Genomic DNA, 17,077 nt, shown 5'->3' on the forward strand with positions numbered 1-17,077 from the left:
GAATTATTTTGTTCGATTTGTGTTGTTTGTTTTCTGTCAATTTCGAACAGGCTTGTATAATGTTCTAGACTCTTTTTTTAAAAAAAATTATGTTCTAAACTCATTCTATTATATTCTATGTTTAAATTAATGGATAATGTTCTAAACTCTTTTTTTTAAAAAAATTATGTTCTAAACTCATTCTATTATGTCTACGTTTAAATTAATGGATACCCGACAACATAATCATAATGGAGGTGGATCTTTGATTTTTACGATATATAATTCCACGTTTTAAAAGAATTGCTAAATGCTGCTGAATTATTCAATGGGAAAATGTACCGAAGAAAATTCAATAATAGAGCATCTAGAACAGAGACAACATAAAATCAGTTATCATCCCGACCCATCGCTGTCAATTCGTTCATAATACGATGTGACATTACAATCAAAGAGGAATCATAAAAAAGGCGTAAAATTAGAATGTTGTCAAAACTTTTGGGTTACATCTTGGGTTAAATTCTTTCTCTTCCTCAATGTCCTCATCTGTTTTCCTGCATCTCAAAAACCTCTTTAATTTGCTGCAGCTATCCAGAAGCTCTAAGTTGCAATCAGATTCTCTTTTGTTGGAAATGCGTTTTCTGGCTTCTTGTATATTGTTTCCGATGTTAAGAGATGCATCTGCTGCTTTATAAAGTGTGCTTGTTAGGATTCCATTTGACATTTTTAGAATGAATGAATGGTTTAATGTGTCTAATTCTTGTAAAATCAGAGAAGTTGTTTCCAATTTATTTTCTCTCTTTTATGTGGTTAGTTAATTAGTTATATTGAGCACGCAGATGCCTCCCAATGTAGACTGATCTTGTCCATGAACCACCATCTATATATATATAAGAGGCAACTATGACACTTAGTCACTTTGTTTTGCTATTTGTTATACATGAAGTGTTGACAAGTAATCACATATATGGCACACTTAGTTATTTTGTTTTGCTATTTGTTATACATGAAGTGTTGACAAGTAATCACATATATTGGTATAGATAATATGTTAAGTTAATACTTGTCTCACAAACTGTATAATATGTTTAAAATATATTACTAATGTAGTAATGTTACTAATGTTTTTTATTTTATAAAATATCAGCAAAATGCAAAGCCAAAATGAAGAAAAATCAGAAGAAGAAATTACTATTATACCGGATGAAAAAATTGCTTATGGAAGAAAAAGGTAATTAAAGTTTTCCCTTATGTTCTAAAGTATTTTTCCCTTATGTTCTAAATTTTCCCTTATGTTTTAAAGTTTTCCCTTATGTTCTAAAGTTTTCTACTATGTTCTAAATTATTTCTATTATGTTCTAAAGTTTTCCCATATGTTCTAAAGTTTTCTATTATGTTTTATTATATTTTTTACTTATGTTCAAAAATTTTCCCTTATGTTCTTAAGTATTTCTATTATGTTCTAATATTTTCTATCCATATGTTCTAAAGTATTTCTATTATGTTGTAAAGTTTTCCCTTGTTCTAAAGTTTTCTATTATGTTCTAAAGTTTTCCTTATGTTCTAAAGTTTTCTATTATGTTCTATTATATTTTTCACTTATGTTCTAAAGTTTTCACTTATGTTCTAAAGTTTTCCCTTATGTTCTAAAGTTTTCAATTATGTTCTATTATATTTTTCCCTTATGTTCTAAAGTATTTTTATTATGTTATAAGTTTTTCTATTTATTATGTTATAAGTTTTTCTATTATGTTCTAAAGTATTTCTATTATGATATAAAATTTTCTATTATGTTTTATTATATTTTTTCCTTATGTTCTAAGAGTAACTATTATGTTCTAAAGTATTTATATTATGATATAAAGTTTTCTATTATGTTCTAAATATTATCATATATGTTCTAAATCATTTATATTTGATTTTAAAGGAAAGTTGTTGAAAATGATGCGGAAGTAATTGACAAAGCTGAATTTGAGAAACATGTGCAAAGTCAGAAACGAAAAAAAAGTGCCAAGCTTTCATCAAGGATTCAACCAACTAGAAAAATGAAAACAAAGGAAGAAGAAGATGATGATGATGATGACAATGATGATCAACATGATATTAATGATGAGATGGATGAACCAAAGTTGGAGGAGAAAGATGATAAAAGAAATGGCATGAATGATGATAGTAAAAAGGTTCTAAATTATATGCTAATGTCATAAATTGCATGTTTATATTCTACATTTATAAATAATATGTAACTTTATTAATTATATATATATGTTCTAATACATTCATGCTTATGTTCTATTACATTCATGCTTATGTTCTAAAGTAAATGTTTTAATTAATAAGTAAATGATTTTTGTAAGTTAATTCTTACATTTCTAAGTTGATTTTTTAATTATATACATATGTTCTAAACTTTATTTTTTATAACAATAATTTATCTACTAATTCAAATTCTTTCTAATGTTTTACTTTTTTCGGGTGGTTTTGAAAAAAAAAAAAAAAAAATAAGAAAAGAAAGATTGAAAAAGAAAAGGATGATGAGGATGTGAAAATAATCAAAGTGGAAAAAAATAAGAGATCGGCTTATCAAAGAGTTACCGCAAAGGAATTAATGAAACAAGTGTTGGTAAATCTCTCTGATAAGCATAAACAAGCAATTCAAAAAATTGGATTTGGAGCTTTTTTGAACTTGGATGCACCACATTATGTGGATTCTTGGTAAGCACTAGTGTTCTAAAGTTTTCTCATATGTTCTAAAGTTTTCCATTATGTTCTAAAGTATTTCTATTATGTTCTAAAGTTTTCCCTTATGTTCTAAAGTTTTCTCATATGTTCTATTATATTTTTCCCTTAGAATCTAAAGTTTTCCCTTATGTTCTAAAGTATTTCTATTAAATTCTATGATTTTCTATTATGTTCTATTATTTTTTTCCTTTATGTTCAAAAGTTTTCCCATATATTCTAAAGTATTTCTATTATGTTCTAAAGTTTTATCTTATTTTCTAAATTTTTCTATTATGTTCTATTATATTTTTTCCTTATGTTCTAAAGTTTTCCCTTATGTTCTAAAGTATTTCTATTATGTTCTAACATTTTCTATCCATGTGTTCTAAAGTATCTCTATTATGTTCTAAAGTTTTTTATCCATATGTTCACATGTTATATGTTCTAAAGTTTTCCATTATGTTCTAAAGTATTTCTATTATGTTCTAAAGTTTTCCCTTATGTTCTAAAGTATTTCTATTATGTTCTATGATTTTCTATTATGTTTGAAATTATTTATATTACATGTCAATCTTTTAAAGTACTTTTATTTTTTGTTTTTATTATTTAAATATCATCTATTATGTTCTAATTCTTATAAAAATCTAATTAATGTTCTAAAGTTTAATTATCATGTTAATTTTTATTTTTATTTAAATTCTAATCTATATGTATTTTGTATTCTAAACCTTTAATTTAAATCTAGGTTGACACAACAACTTCTTTCGAATTTTGATCCCAAGAGATGTTGCTTGATGCTACCGGGGAGAGAAGAAGAAATACTCTTTGATGAAATTGATGTTCACATGACATATGGATTGCCAATGGGAGATATAGAAATTCTTGATACAATAGAAAACAAGAATGAATGTGCAAATTTTATGCAAAAATGGAGAAAAAACTTTAACCTTAAAGTGGTATGAATATTTTTATGTGTACTTGTATTCTAAACTTGTTATTTGGCTTATGTTCTAATTTATTTTAATAATGTTCTAAAGTATTTTTGATTATGTTTTAAGATTTTCTATTATGTTCTATTATATTTTTCCCATATGTTCTAAAGTTTTCTATTATGTTCTATTATATTTTTCTCTTATGCTCTAAAGTTTTGCATTATGTTCTAAACTATTTCTATTATGTTCTAAAGTTTTATATTTTGTTCTAAAGTTTTCTATTATGTTCTATTATATTTTTTCCTTATGTTCTAAAGTTTTCCCTTATATTCTAAAGTATTTCTATTATGTTCTATGATTTTCTATTATGTTTGAAATTATTTATATTACATGTCAATCTTTTAAAGTACTTTTGATTATAAAGTATTTTCAATTATGTTCTAAAGTATTTCTATTATGTTCTAAAGTTTTCCATTATATTCTAAAGTATTTTTGCTTATGTTCTAAAGTTATTTTGATTATGTTCTAAAGTATTTTCTATTATATTCTAAATTACTTACAGGGTGCTACAACAAATGTACAATTGATTAGTAGGATTTAAAAGGTGAAGGAGGTAGATAAAGAACAAAAACAAGTTTCGGATGAATTCATTTGGAATTTTTTGGTTTGTGTGGTTAATAGTTGCATCCGTTCAACTAATAACAAACAACTATACATTAAGTTTTTGTATAGTTGCAAGGATACAAAGAATATAGTTAAGTTGAATTGGTGCAAATTTGTTAAGGAGCACTTGATGGAAACTACTAAGAAATGGCTAGATGGAGAATCTTTCTTTAAGGGTCCTTTAATCTTTCTTATGGTAAGTTCTAATGTTGTTCTAAATTATATATCTATGTTCTAATTTACATATCAATGTTCTAAAGTATTTCTAATGATGTTCTTTTAGGTATCCTATTTTGATCGGGTACAAAGGAAGGGGTTAGAGATACCACGTCAAGTTCCATTAATATCATTGTGGAACCAAGAAAGGTTCCATACAAGATTGAAGTTTGAGAAAGACCTTGGATTTGGAAAAGGAAAAGTACTAGAAAGAATGAAATTGAATGTGGTATGATTTTTGTATATGCTTATGTTCTAAAGTTTATACTATATGTTCTAAACTTTGTATTATATGTTCTAAAGTTTATTATCGTTTTATATTTATCTATACAATATATTTATGCATGTATTCTAAAACTTATAATGTATATTTAAAAAGGGATTGGAAAAAAGGCAAGAGAATGACAAAGGAAAGAAGAAAGAGCAACCCTTGACAATTAGAGAAAAACAAGGGGAGAAGAAAGTAATAAAAAAAGCAAGGGAAAGACAAAGGAAAAGAGAAAGTTGTGGAAAACCAATCAATGACATGTGATTCTATCACATCTCCAAATGATATGATGGTATAATGTTTTAATATTTTTTTATTAATTTATTTACTTATTTCTATAATATTTTAAATATTCATTATTTTATGTTCTAAATTCTTAGGGTTTTTTTAGCAAATTTGAAGATTTGGCAAAAAGTCTTGTATTGAATGTAAAAGAGATGTATAGCATGTTGGAACAAGCAAAGGATATCTTTGTTGAGGAAGAAACAGCGGGAAAAATGCATCATCTTATAGACAACATTTGGTGCAAGTATACCACAAAGGTATAGTAATCATGTTCTAAACTATTTTCAGCCTATGTTCTAAAGTGTAATTTTTATATTTATAATAGTTCAACATATATAAATGTCTTATTGGATTCTAACTTATGTATTCTTATATATAGCCATTGGTAAATCAAGAAGAAGAAAAGCAACACACAAAAAGTCCTTCCATACTTAGTCAATATCAACATTTCTTCGATGAACCGGCATTCATAGAAGAATTGGATATGTTGATGAATATTGCATGGAAGAAATTTAATGTTGAAAAGTCACCAAAGTCATTGGGACATGGTAATTACATGTTTAATTTCTAAATTATACCTATGTTTTAAATTATGCTCTTAAATCAAGTGTTTATGTTCCAACTCAAATCTTTATGATATAGTTAAGTTCTAAAATTGTGTTTTGTAATTATTATGAAGATTTGCCATCAAATGAAGGAGAAAGAGAAAAGAACAATGATGAGAGAAATATCAATGAAAAGATAGATGATAGTATCTCTTCACCTATACTTGGTAATTTCCAACTATTTTCAAACTCATTTCTTATTAATGTTCTTTTAATTAATTGATTTTAAAAAGGAAAAGTACTAAAAAAATGAAATAGAATATTTTTATATGCTTATGTTCTAAAGTTTACGCTATTATTCTAAAGTTTACGCTATATGTTTTAAAGTTTAAGCTATATGTTCTAAAGTTTGCACTTTATGTTATAAAGTTTATGTTAATGTTCCAACTCAAATTCTTATGATACAATTATATTATATGTTGTGTTTTATAATTATGTTTTCAAGATAAAGAAGAGAAACAAGACCAAGGACAAGAGGATAATCAAAAAGAAAGACAAGAGGCAAAGGAAGGAGAAAGCCAAAAGGAGAAGGAAGGAGAAAGAGAAGAGGAGCAAGAAGGAAATTTGGCAAAAGGTTATGATCTAAAGTGTTTCTATTAAATTCTAAACTAAAGTTTTCTATTATGCTCTATTATATTTTCCCCTTATGTTCTAAAGTTTTCTCTTATGTTCTAAACTATTTTAATAAGGAAAAGTACTAAAAAAAATGAAATAGAATATTTGTATATGCTTATGTTCTAAAGTTTACGCTATATGTTCTAAAGTTTACGCTATATGTTCTAAAGTTTGCACTTTATGTTCTAAAGTTTATGTTAATGTTCCAACTCAAATTCTTATGATACAATTATAATCTAATATTGTGTTTTATAATTATGTTTTCTAGAACAAGAAGAGAAGCAAGACCAAGAACGAGAGGATAATAAAGAAGAAAGACAAGAGTCGAAGGAAGGAGAAGGACAAAAGGAGCAAGAAGGAGAAAGACAAGAGGAGCAAGAAGGAGATTTGGCAAAAGGTTATGATCTAAAGTATTTCTATTAAATTCTAAACTAAAGTTTTCTACTATGCTCTATTGTATTTTCCCCTTATTTTCTAAAGTTTACCCTTATGTTCTAAAGTATTTTAAAAAGGAAAATTACTAAAAAAAAGGAAATAGAATATTTGTATATGCTTATGTTCTAAAATTTACGATATATGTTCTAAAGTTTGCACTTTATGTTCTAAAGTTTATGTTAATGTTCCAACTCAAATTCTTATGATACAATTATAATCTAATATTGTGTTTTATAATTATGTTTTCTAGAACAAGAAGAGAAGCAAGACCAAGAACGAGAGGATAATAAAGAAGAAAGACAAAAGGAGCAAGAAGGAGATTTGGCAAAAGGTTATGATCTAAAGTATTTCTATTATGTTCTAAACTAAAGTTTTCTATTATGCTCTATTATATTTTTCCCTTATGTTCTTAAGTTTTCCCTTTTGTTCTAAAGTATTTTTATTATGTTTTAAGATTTTCTATTATGTTCTAAAGTTTTCTATTATGATCTATTATATTTTTTCTTTATATTCTAAATTTTTTCCTTATGTTCTAAAGTATTCCAATTATGACATAAAGTTCTTTATTATATTCTAAAGATTATAATATATGTTTGAAATTATTTATAGAACATGTCAATCTTTTAAAGTACTTTTGGTTATAAAGTATTTTCTATTATGTTCTAAAGTATTTCTATTATGTTCTAAAGTTTTCTATTATGTTCAATTTTATTTTTTCCTTATGTTCTAAAGTTTTCCTTTATATTTTCAAGAACAAGAAGAAAAGCAAAAACAAAGACAAAAGAATAATCAAGAAAAAAGGCAAGAGACAAAGGAAGGAGAAATACAAGAGGAGCAAGAAGGGGAAAGGCAAAAGGAGAATGAAGGAAAAAAAGTGGCAAAAAAGAAAGTTGAAGCAAAGAAAGAGTAATCAATGTAACTTATTAATAGGAATATTTAATACATTGGTTTTGGTTTAGAACATATGTTGGACGATTTGGTAAAATCTTAATATAGGATTAATGGTTTGTGTTTTCTAGTTATATATTGGTTTTGATTTGGGTTTGTTATTAGTATTTCTAATTATGTTCTAAATTACTTGTCCATGTTCTAAAAGTAATTTTGATTTTGTTTAGACAAAAGAATAAGCTTAAAATTTTCTTGCGTACAACAAAGAAGAAAACGAAAAGGAATGACGACACACCAAAGACACCAAAATTCCTCCAAAAAAGATGCATAAAGATATTTCACCTCCAAGCTTCAATTTGTTGACGCCCTCACCAATAGTTGGTAAGTTTGACTTATTTTAACTTTATTTTTGTTATATGTATATTGGAAATTTATTACATTTATTATGTCAAAAGTTCTTTTAATGTTATAAATTTTTTGAATCTAGATCATCCACCTACATTGAATGAAGAAGAAGAGGACAACAAAACCAAAAAAGAAAAGAAGAAGCATGTTGAAGAAAAGAACAACAAAGAGAATAAGCAACGGTAATTAGATTTAGGCTATGGCGGTTGTTTGATTATTATTTGATTTTAGTTGTTGATTGTTTTTTTTTTTAATTCAATTGAATAGGAAGCAAGAAGAAGAAGAAGAAGAAGAAGAAGAAGAAGAAGAAGAAGAAGAAGAAGAAGAAGAAGAAGAAGAAACAAAGAAAAAAAGAGGAAAGGATAAGCTTCCAATGTATATGCGTTCGCCTTTTATGGTTACTCATGAAAAACTCTTCAACAATGTAGATCATAAAATGATAGCTGAGTATGCTTTTGCTCAAGGAGATAACGCGTAAGATTTCATCCATTTATATTTATATGCTTATGATAAAAGTATTTGATTATGTCATAAAATATATATATTTATGTTCTAAATATTGTATTTATCTTCTAAGGTAGAAACTTATGTTTTAAAATACATGTTTGAAATTCCCATCTTCGTTTTCTAATCAAATTCAATTTTGATGGTTATATTTTTTCTAAGTAAATGTTCTAAATGTTACAAGTTTATGTTCTAAAGTACTATGCTTATGTTCTAAAGTTGTATGTTTATGTTCAAGATTACGTGCTTACGTTCTAAACTATTATGCTAATGTTCAAAATTATGTTTTGATTAATATAGTTTATGTTCTAAAATATTTCTGGTCATGTTCTAAAATTTAGTTCTAAAGCACTATGCTTATGTTTAAAATTATGTGCTTATGTTTTAAAGTATTTTGTTTATGTTAAAAATGCTGTTTTGATTTAATGTAGTTTTTGTTCTCATTTTAGAGAACTTTTGTATGCTGACAAAGCGGCAATGGTGATTAGGAGAGATGAGATGGATAGTCTTTCAGGATGTAGTCACATGTTCAACAACATTGCAGATGCTTATGCTTTCATATTAAATTGTGAAAACAAAAGGCGTGGTGTAGACAAGAAGAGTAGATTTTTTTTCTCTACTGAATGCTATGTATGTTCTAATTATCTTACTATTATATTCTAAATTACATGTCAATGTTCTAAAGTATTTCAAAAAATATTCTAAAGTAGTTCTGATTTAGTTCTAAATCACATGTCAATGTTATAAAGTATTTCTAATTATGTTCTAAATTACATGTCTTTGTTTTAATTATATGTCAATGTTCTAATTACTTGAGTTTTAATTTATTTTTTTTCCAGCTCATTCTTTGCACTGAAAAATACATCAAAAATACTGAAAATTGGGAAGATAGAAAAAAAGCTTTGTTTCATCAAATGAGAAATGAAATGACAAATGCCGAAGTAACAACATTTAACAACTTTCAATTGGTAAGTTTTTTCTTTTCTTTATATAGTGTTCTATTTATTTTTATTGAGTTCTAAATTACATGTCAATGTTCTAAAGTATTTCTAATTATGTTCTAATTTATTATTATAATGTTTTAAAGTATATGATTATGTTGTAAACACATGTTTGATTATGTTCTAAAGTCTCTGATTATGTTCTAAACATAGGTTTTCTTTCCGGCTGTTTTACCGGATCACTATTATTTGTTGTGCTTCAACTTTATGGAAGGTACTCTTGATGTCATTGATAACATGATTCTTCCACCAAATGTTTCGGTAGAAGACAAATATGGGGATGATTTTACAAAAATGGTAAGGTGTAAAGTTTTGATTTAGTTAATTATAATTTTTTTTATTATGCTATAAAGAAATTTAGGAACATTGATATCATATGGAACATTAACCTTATTTGGAACATTAACATAATTTTAAGTTATTTTTATTATGTTCTAAAGTTTTCCCATATGTTTTAAAGTATTTCTATTATGTTCTAAAGTTTTCAATTATGTTCGAAAGTTTTCTATTATGTTCTATTATATTTTTCCCTTATGATCTAAAGTTTTCCCTTATGTTCTAAAGTGTTTCTATTATGTTCTATTATTTTTTTCTTTATGTTCAAAAGTTTTCCCATATGTCCTAAAGTATTTCTATTATGTTTTAAAGTTTTCCCTTATGTTCTAAAGTTTTCTATTATGTTATATTATATTTTTTCCTTATGTTCTAAAGTTTTTCCTTATGTTCTAAAGTATTTCTATTATGTTCTAACATTTTCTATCCATATGTTCTAAAGTATTTCTATTATGTTCTAAAATTTTCCCTTATTTTCTAAAGTTTTCTCATATGTTCTAAAATTTTCCATTATGTTCTAAAGTATTTTTATTATGTTCGAAAGTTTTCCCTTATGTTCTAAAGTATTTCTATTATGTTCAATGATTTTCTATTATGTTTGAAATTATTTATATTACATGTCAATCTTTTAAAGTACTTTAAAAATTATATATATGTTATAATTTACATATCAATGTTCTAAAATAATTGTAATTGAGTTCTAAATTCCATGTCAATGTTCTAATTATATTATTATTTTTTTAGTTGGAAGCATTTGGTGAATTTTATGAAGAAGTTGATAAGAAGAGTGCAATTATTTCCACTTATGAAACAAGAAATGTTGAGATGAGATGGAAAAGCAACCGAAATAAACATGATTGTGGAGTATTTCTATTGAAGCACATGGAATCCTATGAAGGCCAATGTAAAAAACAATGGAATTCAGGACTAGAAAAGGATAATGTAAGTACAAAACATATATGATTAGGTTCTAATTACGTGTCAATGTTTTAAAGTAATTCTTATTATGTTCTAAATTACATGTATATGTTCTACAGTCATTTTTTTTTTTGTGCAGTTTGAGCAAATGAAAAGGTTACGAGTGGAGTATTGTGGGAAGATTATAACATCAGAAGTAAATGAAGAAAGGAAAAGAGTGTTGAAGATGGCTAGAAAGTGGTCAAAGATCAACAAATTTTGATATTTGATTGTGTAAATTTCAAGTATATATAATAGTAATTTTTTGTACAAATATATGATTATGGACATAACTGTTTTGAACATGTGTATATTTTGAAACATTAATATCATTTGGAACATTAACCTAATTTCAAGTTATTTTGATTGTGTTCTAAGTATATATAGTAATTCTTAATATGTTCTAAGTTGCATGTGTATGTTCTAAAGTAATTCTTATTATGTTCTAATTTATTATTATAATGTTCTAAAGTATTTAAGTTGTTACTTGCAAAATTTGCGCAAAATAAATGGTTCACATTAGTTGAAAAATATTATGTTATCTCATACTCATCCAACCCCATTCTCATATTATAATATTGCCAAAAATTATGTTAATAAAAGAATAAGAGTTATAATATAATCATGTTATATTATAATTGTAAACATAAGAATATAGAGAATAATTGGACAAAAAATAATATGCATTATGTTCTCAAAATAATAAAAAAATGTATAAAAGAAAAATTTACACAAAAATTTTTCCATGTGCTATTTCCTAAAAATAAAAAGTCCCATGCGGTTGTACGAATAGCATAATCAACCTGAAAAAAAAATTAATAATTAGAACATAAACACATTATAAATTTTAGAACATATTTGATGCATTTTAAAACATAAAGTATTAAGTTTAAAACTCAAAGTATTTATATAATATGTTTTAAAGTATTTTTATTATGTTCGAAAGTTTTCCCTTATGTTCTAAAGTTTTCTATTATGTTTTATTATATTTTTCCCTTATATTCTAAAGTTTTCTATTATGTTCTAATGTTTTTATTATGTTATAAAAATTTCTATTATGTTATATTATATTTTTCCCTTATGTTCTAAAGTTTTCCCATATGTTCTAAAGTATTTCTATTATTTTCTAAAGTTTTACCATATGTTCTAAAGTTTTCTATTATGTTCTAAATAATTTCTGTTATGTTCTAACATTTTCTATCCATATGTTCTAAAGTATTTCTATTATGTTCTAAAGTTTTCCCTTATGTTCTAAAGTTTTCTATTATGTTCTATTATATTTTTTCCTTATATTATAATAAAATCATGTTATCTTATAATTGTAAACATAAGAATATAGAGAATTATTGGACAAAAAATAATATGTCATTATGTTCTCAAAATAATAAAAAAATATATAAAAAAAAATTTACACAATTTTTTTTTTTTGTGCTATTTCCTATAAATAAAATGTCCCATGCGGTTGTACGAATAACATAGTCAACCTGAAAAAAAAAATTAATAATTAGAACATAAACACATTATAAATTTTAGAACATATTTGATGCATTTTAAAACATATACAAAATGTTTAAATTAAAAATTCAAAGTATTAAATTTAAATTCAAACATATTTGATGCATTTTTTTCTTATGTTCTAATTAGTAATAATTTTAATTTATTACTAATTAGAACATAACAAAAAAATGTTTACTTACAATATCACTTGACTTTCCCTGGACAATTACGACTATCATGATGACCAAGCTCTCCACATGCTTTACATAATCTTTTCTTCTTTTGACTTTGTTCAACGGCTTTTTCTCTGTCACTCTTCATTCTCTTGTCACTATTTGGAACATGCGTATCATTTGGAATAGGGGTATCATTTGGAACATTAACCTAATTTGGAACATGAACCCCTGTACCTTTGTTTTTTGAAATTTTTGGAGCTTTGATCAAAACTTCAGAAGGTAAACTAGCTCCAATAAGCATTTCAATGTCTTTAACTTTGCTACAAAAATTGTTGCTTCCATTTGTTATTTTCTTTTGTTCCAAATCTATTCTCATGACTCGAAGTTTTTTGACAAGATCACTTAGATCATCTTCATTGTTTTGCACTAAACTCACACAAGCATAAATTTCACACCACAAATCATTTAATAGCATCTTTTTATCTACAACATTAAGACATTCCTCTAAAACATTACCCTCTAAATCAAAAATGGGCTTCTTATAAGCCATTGTACACCATCTATTTAGAACGTAAGTCTTGGGAATTTTTTCTAACATCCTTGCTTTCCACATCCAAATCATATGCCTACAAGGCACACCATCACGTTCAAATTTTTTACAAAAACACTTGGTATCTAAGGTAGTTGGATCAAAAACAACATCAAAAGCCCTCCTCCTAGATCCTTCCCTTAATTTGAAAATGTAAATCTCATTGTCCTTCTTCATCTCCTCAACACCACAATTAAAACATCCAATTTCAAGCTCATATTGAAAATCATAAAAAATTGTTGTTGTAAACAACTCAGGAGCATCTTTTTCTAAAGGAATTGGAGTCTTACACTCTGGACGCTTATTCTTTGAATCATTATCCATTTTATTTTGAGTGTGCCTTTGTGCATCCAATGCACATTCAAACCTATAGAAAATAAAAATTAACTTTAGAACATAGAAAATAACTTTAGAACATAAAGTGAATTACATTAGAACATATTAAAATAATACACATGATCTAAATACTATTAAAACATTAAACTAAAACTTTAAAACATTTAAGACAAAATTTATTAAATAAAAGAGAGTTGAAAAAAATGGTAAAACTATAAAATAAAATATATAAAAGAAAAAAAAAATTTAAAGCATTAAAGATAAACTTTTGAACATAAAGATTAAAATTAGAACATATTTAGACATTTACATATTACCTCATGCAAAACTCAATCAAAGTGAGATGGGGATTTGTGAACATAGTGAAAAAATTATTTTCACTTCCGGATCTAGATGTGGTCCTCATGATGCCACCTAAAAATAAATCTCTGAAATACGCTGGAATCCACATATCACGTATGTTGAACATGTGAGCCAACCACTCATGATCGTTCAAATTGAATTCTGAAATAACTTTGTTCCACTTTTCTTCAAATTCTGCTGGCTCAATCTCTAAATGCCAAACACATGCACAAACTTTTTTCAAAAAATCAGTTTCTTGGGTAATTGCCCGACCTACTTTTTCAGGCACCTTTTTCATAATATGCCACATACAAAACCTATGTTCTGTAATTTGAAAAACATTACGAACAACAACTTTCATTGCAGGGTCTTGATCGGTAATCAAACACACAGGATCATTATTTCCCATTGATTTAAGAAAAGTTTTGAAAACCCATTCGAAAGATGATATATCTTTATGAGCTACAAAAGAAGCCGCAAAAGTAACACATTTCTTATGGTGATCAACTCCAGTAAATGGACCAAAGATCATATTATATCTGTCACATACACAAATTATATATGCAGAAAATATTAGAACATAAGGATTAACTTTAGAGCATAAAGGTAAATTGTGTAGCATAAAGGTATACTTTAGAACATTAAGGATAAACTTTAGAACATAAAGATAAATTGTGAAGCATAAATGTATACTTTAGAACATTAACGATAAACTTTAGAGCATAGAAATTTAATTTAATTATTAAACTTGCCAATATTTTAGAACATAATGCATCTATGTTTAGTATATCAGCAATATATGTTTAGAACATTAGAAATATATGTCTAGAACATAAGATATACATAATTTAGAACATAAGAAATATATGTTTAGAACATCAAAACATGATTGATATTAATTTAGGAACATAAAAAAATCTACATTTAGAACATCACCTGTTTGTTTGGAACGTTGTATCAAAAGATACCATATCACCAAAAAGTGCATAATTTTTGCGACAAATAGGATCAGCCCATAAAGCTCTACAAAGTCTACCTTCTTCATCAACATCATAGTTAAAAAAAAGGCACTCCAAAGCAATTTCTTATTTTGAAAGTTATCCACAAACATTTGGGCATCTGATCCAGCAATATAAGCCTTCAAATCTCTATAAAAGTTTTTGAAATCTTGTTTAGATGCACCAACATTATCATGTGATCCAGCTAATTCTTTCATCATTGTATAAGACCTCACAGGACCAACATTTACCTGTGTACAAAAACAAAGAGAAAGAAAAATTACTATGATTAAAGATCAACTTTAGAATAAAGAAAACAATATTTGGCACATAAAAATAAATCACCTTTGAATTATCAACAATCAACTTCTTATGCATAATATGCATTTTTCTATTATCCTTTTGAAATTTTGCACAACTTGGAGTATATAAACAATGATTATGTTCTTCTTTGAATTGACTAACAACATACTTTCCTGCATCATATCTCATACATATGTGAGCATTGCATCCTACAGGAGTCACTAAACGTTTCCTAGTAATACGAACTTTTCCTTCTTCATCAACAGTTTGTTGAGCAATAGGTTTTTTTGTTGCCTTGAAACCTTCCTTATTACAAACTCCATATTGAAAAGCAATTATATCTTTGTTATTCTTCTTCCTTGTAGTAGTAGATTTCCTAGAAGTAAATCCAGCGGCATTTGCATATGCTTTATAAAAACTAAGACCCTCTTCGGGATCTTTGAATATCATCCCCAAACGAGGTTTAACTCTTCGGGAACACTTGGAATCCATTCCTTAGTGGTACCACCAGGGCTAAACGATCCAACAACCTCAGGAGTACGATAAATAACACCAACTGCATTAGAACATAAAAAGAAAAAAAAAATTAGAACTTACAATAAAAGTCATTAAATATGAAGAAAATATTGGAACATTAAGAATAAACTTTAGAACATAAAGAGAAAGAGAAACATACATAGAAAACTTTAAAACATAATGAAAAAAGTTTAGAACATTAAGAATAAACTTTAGAACATAGTAAATTACTTTATAACATACATAATAAAATTTAGAATAAAGTGAAAAAATTTATAAAATAAAGAATTACTTTAGAACATAACTAGAATTTTTTTTGAATATTAAACAAATTTTGAACATAATCAACAAATTTACAAAATTACTTTAAAACATGTAAGTAAAGTTTAAAGTTTAGAACATGTAAGTAAATTTTAGAACATGTAACTAAATTAAAATAGAATAAAGTGAAAAAGTTTAGAACATAATGAATTAATCTAGAACATTAAAACAACTTTTAATTAAACATAATCCACAAATTCACAAAATTACTTTAAAATATACAACTAAGTAAAGTTTAGAACATGTAAGGAAATTGAAATTAAAGTATTAAAACAATGAAAATTACCTGAATGAGTAACAACGGAAGAAGGAGAATTATCTTGAACATCATCTAAATCCATGAATATGCCAAAACCTAATTATCATAAATACCAATTGTAGTAAAAAACCAATCTGAAATTACTTATAGAAGAAAAAGGTAATTAAAGTTTATGTATTATTTTTCCCTTATGTTCTAAAGTTTTCCCTTATGTTCTAAAGTATTTCTTTTATATTCTAAGATTTTCTGTTATGTTCTAAAGTATTTCTATTATGCTATAAAGTTTGCTATTATGTTCAAAAGTTTTCTATTACGTTCTATTATATTTTCCCCTTATCTTCTAAAGTTTTCCCTTATGTTCTAAAGTATTTATATTATGTTCTAAAGTTTTCTCATATGTTCTAAAGTTTTCTACTATGTTCTAAAGTTTTCCCTTATTATGTTTTAAAGTTTTCTATTATGTTATAATGTTTCTATTATGTTCTAAACTTTTCTCATATGTTCTAAAGTATTTTATTATGTTCTAAAGTTTTCCCATATGTTCTAAAGTTTTCTATTATGTTTTATTATATTTTTTTACTTATGTTCTAAAGTTTTCCCTTATGTTCTAAAGTATTTTTATTATGTTCTAATATTTTCTATCTATATGTTCTAAAGTATTTCTATTATGTTCTAAAGTTTTCCCTTATGTTCTAAGGTTTTCTATTATAGTAAAAAAAACAATTTGAAATTAAAATCCAATAATAGAAAAACTCAAGCAAGAAAAAAAAATTTGGAAAAAAAAATTGAAAATGAAAACTAGAAACTTAAAAAAAAAAGCGAAAAAAATTAGGGAAAAAACAGAGGAAAAAACGAGGAAAAAAAACAAAATAAAAAAAAAAATTGAAATCGAAAAAAAAATGGAAAAAAAACGAAAAATAAAACTAAAAAACT

The 17,077-nt window shown here is 25.8% G+C and overlaps 3 protein-coding genes across 3 annotated transcripts; 2 read left to right on the forward strand and 1 right to left on the reverse strand.

Annotated features, from left to right (window-relative positions):
* The first annotated feature begins 1,130 nt into the window (after positions 1–1,130).
* On the forward strand, positions 1,131–2,186 carry LOC110717308 (nucleophosmin-like). The gene is made up of 2 exons (XM_021895961.1): positions 1,131–1,210; positions 1,907–2,186. Exons 1-2 carry the CDS (start codon positions 1,131–1,133, stop codon positions 2,184–2,186), a joined length of 360 nt encoding a protein of 119 aa, XP_021751653.1.
* Positions 2,187–2,470: 284 nt separating this feature from the next.
* On the forward strand, positions 2,471–5,191 carry LOC110717319. The gene is made up of 4 exons (XM_021895977.1): positions 2,471–2,694; positions 3,446–3,656; positions 4,579–4,740; positions 4,891–5,191. Exons 1-4 carry the CDS (start codon positions 2,588–2,590, stop codon positions 5,041–5,043), a joined length of 633 nt encoding a protein of 210 aa, XP_021751669.1. The 5' UTR covers positions 2,471–2,587; the 3' UTR covers positions 5,044–5,191.
* Positions 5,192–12,688: 7,497 nt separating this feature from the next.
* Positions 12,689–15,498, reverse strand: LOC110717309 (protein FAR1-RELATED SEQUENCE 5-like). Its single transcript, XM_021895962.1, has 4 exons — positions 15,091–15,498; positions 14,857–14,996; positions 13,843–14,286; positions 12,689–13,436 (listed from the first exon to the last, which is right to left on the reverse strand). The coding sequence occupies exons 1-4, from the start codon at positions 15,496–15,498 to the stop codon at positions 12,689–12,691; spliced, it is 1,740 nt and encodes a 579-aa protein (XP_021751654.1).
* Positions 15,499–17,077: the final 1,579 nt, after the last annotated feature.

This window comes from Chenopodium quinoa, unplaced genomic scaffold (assembly GCF_001683475.1).
Source record: "Chenopodium quinoa cultivar QQ74 unplaced genomic scaffold, ASM168347v1, whole genome shotgun sequence".
Lineage (NCBI taxonomy): Eukaryota > Viridiplantae > Streptophyta > Magnoliopsida > Caryophyllales > Amaranthaceae > Chenopodium > Chenopodium quinoa.